Here is a 6,000-nt window from a genome sequence, read left to right as displayed (position 1 = left end):
ATTTACAGCGTCGCATGACTGCGCAATTGTCATTTAAAGTAATGCAGTGCTATATTGTGAAAAATGGCCTGGTCAATTGGGGGGGGTTAAATTTTCCAGAGGTCAAATGGTTAAAATCTGAATCCCCAGCAAGTAAGAGAAGCCACGAATCTCGTTGGTGCTGCCGACTGATGCAAAACGATCAATAATTGTGTCGTTGCCAATCCACCCCGGTTGGGTCGATACCAATTGGCTCTTCAGTGAGTTTCTGTTGTTTTGCTCACATGACCCCATTGATGAGATAATAAAATAGAAGTATGTGTGTGGTCACCATTAACATGCATGACTAGTGATAAAGGTAGAATATAGGTGCAGCTGTGCCGCAGCCAGCACATTTCTCTCCCAGCACAATACTCTACATCCGTCTATGGCACTCACTAAAGTGCCAAGTCATGATGAGGAGGGACACAGAGCCCCGCCCACACAACAAAGGACAAGTTGGCGCGCGTGCACTGTCCCCGCCCACCTTAGGTCTCTCACCCCTTGGACATGGGCGGGGACGACGAGTGTGACAGCTCGAGTCACGTGGGTTGCTCGCCGCCTAATAACACTCGTGAGGGAGGAGGAACCTACTGATAACCGGCGTGTGAGGTGTGCGGTGTGCTGAGCCAGTCTGTTCTAATCGCTGTGCAAAGCGACCCGTCTTTCTCTCTGTCTCCCTGTTATAAGACTGCTGCGGTCATGGGGCTACTGTCTGCCGGCTCTCCGCTTAGCTGGGAGGAGACCAAGAAGTACGCCGACCACGTCCGGCAACATGGCATCATCCAGTTCCTGAACATCTACCACAAGCTGAAGGACCGGCAGAAGGACGTACTGAAATGGGGCGATGAGGTGAGTGTTAGACGAGGGGCCCGGCTCACGTCACTCGCCGGAAGGGAATCCTCCACAGGGTTGCCATGGCTGCTCCTGGGGCGCCCAATGCTGCTGTCACCTACAGGAGGGCCCCAGAGCTGCACTGTGCGGGCCCTCCCTCTAACTTTGTACACATGGAGGGCAGGGACTGTGGTGTCCTAGGTAGTGCTCACACCATCCCCATACACCTCACTGATCATCTGTGGAGGGCAGGGACTGTTGTGTCCTTCTAGGTAGTGCTCACACCATCCCCATACACCTCCACACTGATCATCTATGGAGGACAGGGACTGTTGTGTCCTTCTAGGCAGTGCTCACACCATCCCCATACACACTGATCATCTATGGAGGACAGGGACTGTTGTGTCCTTCTAGGCAGTGCTCACACCATCCCCATACACACTGATCATCTGTGGAGGACAGGGACTGTTTTGTGTCCTTCTAGGTAGTGCTCACACCATCCCCATACACACTGATCATCTGTGGAGGACAGGGACTGTTCTGTCCTTCTAGGCAGTGCTCACACTATCCCCATACACACTGGTCATCTGTGGAGGGCAGGGACTGTTGTGTCCTTCTAGGCAGTGCTCACACCATCCCCATACACACTGATCATCTATGGAGGACAGGGACTGTTGTGTCCTTCTAGGTAGTGCTCACACCATCCCCATACACCTCACTGATCATCTGTGGAGGACAGGGACTGTGGTGTCCTAGGTAGTGCTCACACCATCCCCCATACACCTTACTGATCATCTGTGGAGGACAGGGACTGTTGTGTCCTTCTAGGTAGTGCTCACATCATCCCCATACACCTCACTGATCATCTGTGGAGGGCAGGGACTGTTGTGTCCTTCTAGGTAGTGCTCACACCATCCCCATACACCTCCACACTGATCATCTATGGAGGGCAGGGACTGTTGTGTCCTTCTAGGCAGTGCTTACACCATCCCCATACACACTGATCATCTGTGGAGGACAGGGACTGTTGTGTCCTTCTAGGTAGTGCTCACACCATCCCCATACACACTGATCATCTGTGGAGGACAGGGACTGTTGTGTCCTTCTAGGCAGTGCTCATGCCATCCCCATACACACTGATCATCTGTGGAGGACAGGGACTGTTGTGTCCTTCTAGGCAGTGCTCATGCCATCCCCATACACCTCCACACTGATAATCTTTGGAGGACAGGGACCGTTGTGTCCTTCTAGGTAGTGCTCACACCATCCCCATACACCTCCACACTGATCATCTCATTCCTGCTAAAGGGTGATCTGACTGCTGGGGAAGTATACCAACCGCACACAACTGGCAAGTCTGATCTGCAGGAAATGTTGGCACTTTGTACATGATCACTGTAAAAACTCATCTGTAAGGGCTTATTGAGACTGGGTTCACACTGATGGTTCGCTCTGCATTGTTGTCACGATGTTCACACCTATGCGATCGGATTCCTGTACCATTTCATAGTTCGCACTGCGATCCGATCTGGAGGTGTCATTAACTTTACATTAATACCCGCAGCGGTTCGCAGATGTCGGGGTGAACAGTGTGCGATGCAGGAACCAGCACCAGGATTCGCAGGGTTTTGGTTCTTGGTTCACATGTATGTAATGCAGGATCCAGTGCGATTCCTGTGTGGGTTCCTGCATCACATGTCACTCGCAGGCACTTCACACTGCCCTCTGCAAACCGCTGCAGGTGTCAAACGAAAGTTAATGACACCTCCAGATCGGATCGCAGTGCGAGCTGTCAAATGGTACTGGACACCCGTGCGATCTTAATCTAGTAAGGACCAAAGAAAGGGTCCTGCACCATTTTGGTGCCAATGCGATGTAATTTCAGCCATATAGTTTGGCTGAATTTGCATCGCACAGATATGTAGTGATAGAAGGCCATAAATCATATCCTACAGTACACATTAAAAAGACTGGTATGTATATACGTTTTTATTTCTGCATAAATTGGCCAACATGACATCGCATGTGATCTGCAGTGCAGTACAAATCGCGTGATGTCTGTGTATGAAGTTCAGAGACTGTGGAATTTAAAACAAGTGTGCGCAGTGTTTAACAGCTTACAAATAAAAGAGAATCTTAACGCATGCGTTCTTGGAAACGGCTGCAAGGTAAGTGAGTGCTGCAGTGACCACTGGTTTGGGACCAGAAAACAGATCTGTTTAGAAGATGTCGCCAGCACACCAGGACCTCCAAAATTATGTCTGAACATCCTGTTAAAAAGATCACATCACAGCAAAAAGTTTCAGAGAAAGGCAGGACACCTTCCTCTGGTAAGTGACCTGCCTGGCTCTGAAACCGTCACTACTTTATGCTGTGGTGTGATCCATCTTTCTTTTTTTTAAAGCGTTTGTAAAGGAATCATTTTGTCTTAACATTTTAAAAAGTGATCCTCCTCTTCTTGGGTCCCCTGCCAGCGTTCTGGACCACTCCTTCTTGCTGAGTGCCCCCATAGCAAGCCCCTTGCTATAGGGGGAACTCGTGCATGCTTGCTTCCGAGACTGCTCGCTGAGTCCATAAGACACAGGGCATGGTTCGGCCCAATCTCCTCCATCACTGGCTGTGATTGACAGCAGTGGGAGCCAATGACTCTTGCTGCTGCATCTGTCAATGAGGCGTGAGCGACTCGGGAGAGCCTCATCTCTTGTGCGCATCGCTGGTAGGGGTTTAGGTAAGTATAAAGGGGGGGGGGAGGGGAGAGCTGCACACTGAAGGTTTTTTTTGCCTTATTACATAGAATGCATGTCAGTTTGTTTTTTTTTGTTTTTTTTTTTTTTTTTTACTCTAACTTTAACCATTTTAACTCCTTGGCACTGGTGCCTCCTGGCCCTTTAAGTTGTTTTAGATGCCGGCAGTTGATAATCATGTGACTGGCTGTCACGATGGTCACATGATCGGAAAGATTCCGATACCAGGCAGCGATCGGGAGCTTTCTGCTAACCACAGGACAAGCGCTCTCGGCACAAGCTGTTTTTGCAATATTTCACGCAAATATGCGACCGCTCAGCGCCAAGGCTCATCTGCTGAGATCCCATATTTGTGTGCTGTTGGCACCAAGAGGTTGATAAACTGTTTGGATGTTATTTTGAAAGGTCCTTGCAACATATCTTCTAAACCAGGGCTTCTTACCAACATGCCGAGTAATGAGCAATTTCTGCCTCTCAGATAAGTTCCCACTGACACCATTGATCTTTTTAGCTATCTGTAAGGGGGTAATTCTTCCCACTGACCATCACACTGTGTCATGAGTTGTAGATATAGGCATTTTTAGCAGGGGAACCCTGAGACTGTAAAGTTTTATTTCAAGGGTTCCTCTATATTAAAAAGGTTAAGAGGCTGCTCTAATCCAAAATTAAAAAATAGGACACCGTTTCGTCTGAGGCCGTACGCATCTGCAGATTTTTTGAGTGCACGTGTAAAGTCATTAAGGCCCCTTTCACGCTGGCGTGTCAGTGGTAAAGCGCTGCTATTTTTAGCGACGCTTTACCGCCGTTTTTGCGGGGGGGGGTTTTGGCTGCTAGAGGGGTAGTTTTAACCCCTGCTAGCGGCTGAAAAAGGGTTAAAACTACCAGCAAAGCGCCGATGCTGCAACTCTTTGCTGGCGGTTCGGCAGCGGTGCCCGTTCAGTTCAATGTGAAGGAGCGGCGTATACACTGCTCCTTCACTGCCCCAAAGATGCTGCTTGCAGGACTTTTTTTAGCGCTCTGCCAGCGCACTGCTCCAATGTGAAAGCCCTCGGGCTTTCACACTGGAGAGGCGCTTTACAGGCGCTAGCAGGTGCTATTTTTAGCGCTGTAGCGCCTGTAAAGTGCCTCAGTGTGAAAGGGCTCTAAATGAATTGTACAGGTCTAAATGAGTCTTTTAGGTGTGTATTTTGCACATAATATGCTCTGCCAGCAAGAACCTACATTCCATATGGGCATTTTCCTCCCTCACCTTCCAGGACAGCTACTTGAGAGATGATCGGCTCCGCCCTCTACAGGAAACACAAATCAGAATTTAAAAGGACCCTCCCTTTCCTCTGACCCTCAGTTGTTTTGTGTTTCCAGTCCCTCCAGGAGCACCGACACGTTTGTTCTTTTCTTATGGTCTGGTAACTGTGGTTGGTGGACCCCCCTTCTCTGGTTTCATCCAGGACTAGTTGTGGCCAAGTCTTGGATGATGGTCTGTACCAGAAGGGTTTCCTATTTCTAAGGGTTACTTGCCTTTGTAAAATGGTGGCAACTCCCTTCCTTTCCCCAGCGCTGCTGTGTGGAACTGTGTCCTCCTAATTGCTTCATTCCAGTGTACCAAGATGGTGTCAGGAGGACTTCCGGTGATGCAGCAAGATGACGCCGGAACCGGAAGTCACATGACGCACTTCCGGACGCCAAGTTTTTATAAGGAGCATGGTGTGGAGACACTAAGGACATGCTGCAGGGGAATGGCCTGCTAAAAACGCCATTCTAGGCGCAGTTTTTGCGGTACAGCAGCAGTCTTCTCTGTGACCGTTCTCTGCTTGCTTCCTGGAGCCTGAGGACAGGTCTGAGGATGGAACGTCCGCTCGTATTGAACCAGTGGCAGCATCCGGGTCCCATACTGCCCCCAAGGTAAGCCCTGGTCTGTGGATAGCTACAGCAAGGGACTTCTTTTGTATGGATCCTTTTTATTCATGGCCCTTGTTTCTGCTCTCTTCTAGGCCAAACCGGTGAAGAAGAAATGTGGGAACTGTAGAGCCAGGCTCTCTGATAGTTATAAAAAGCTATTTTGTGTGGATTGTATCCCACCCAGAGCTAGTTCAGAGTCTTCCTCCTTTAAGGAGTTAATGACTTCTATGAAGGAAGTAGTGGATTCTTTTTGGTCACTAAATGACAGGGTTACTAGTTTAGGCCCTCCCTCTTCTAGACCCATAGCTCAAGATCCTTCAACCTCTGCCAAGTCCCTTCCCTTATTAGTATCTGAGACTATTAGTTCACGCAATACCTCTGATCTGGAGGAGGGAGAGAATTCAGTCTCTCCATCTGATGAAAAGTCTGCATCAGAGGAGGATACAGGGTAGCTCATCCAAGTATCTCTTTCCAGTTGAGGATATTGTTGAACTATTAAAAGCAA

General features: G+C 49.1%; 1 protein-coding gene across 1 annotated transcript in view; it reads left to right on the top strand.

Moving 5' to 3' along the window:
• Nucleotides 1-493: 493 nt before the first annotated feature.
• Nucleotides 494-6,000, top strand: part of GCLC (glutamate-cysteine ligase catalytic subunit) — a 79,397-nt gene continuing 73,890 nt past the window's right edge. Inside the window, exon 1 of the mRNA XM_073626673.1 lies at nucleotides 494-870. Coding sequence (XP_073482774.1) covers nucleotides 721-870 — 150 coding nt within the window. The 5' untranslated portion in view covers nucleotides 494-720. The remainder of the gene's footprint in view (nucleotides 871-6,000) is intronic.

The sequence above is a fragment of the Aquarana catesbeiana genome, linkage group LG04 (genome assembly GCF_042186555.1).
Source record: "Aquarana catesbeiana isolate 2022-GZ linkage group LG04, ASM4218655v1, whole genome shotgun sequence".
In the NCBI taxonomy this organism is placed as follows: Eukaryota; Metazoa; Chordata; class Amphibia; order Anura; family Ranidae; genus Aquarana; species Aquarana catesbeiana.
This window is presented reverse-complemented; position numbering and strand designations above follow the sequence as displayed.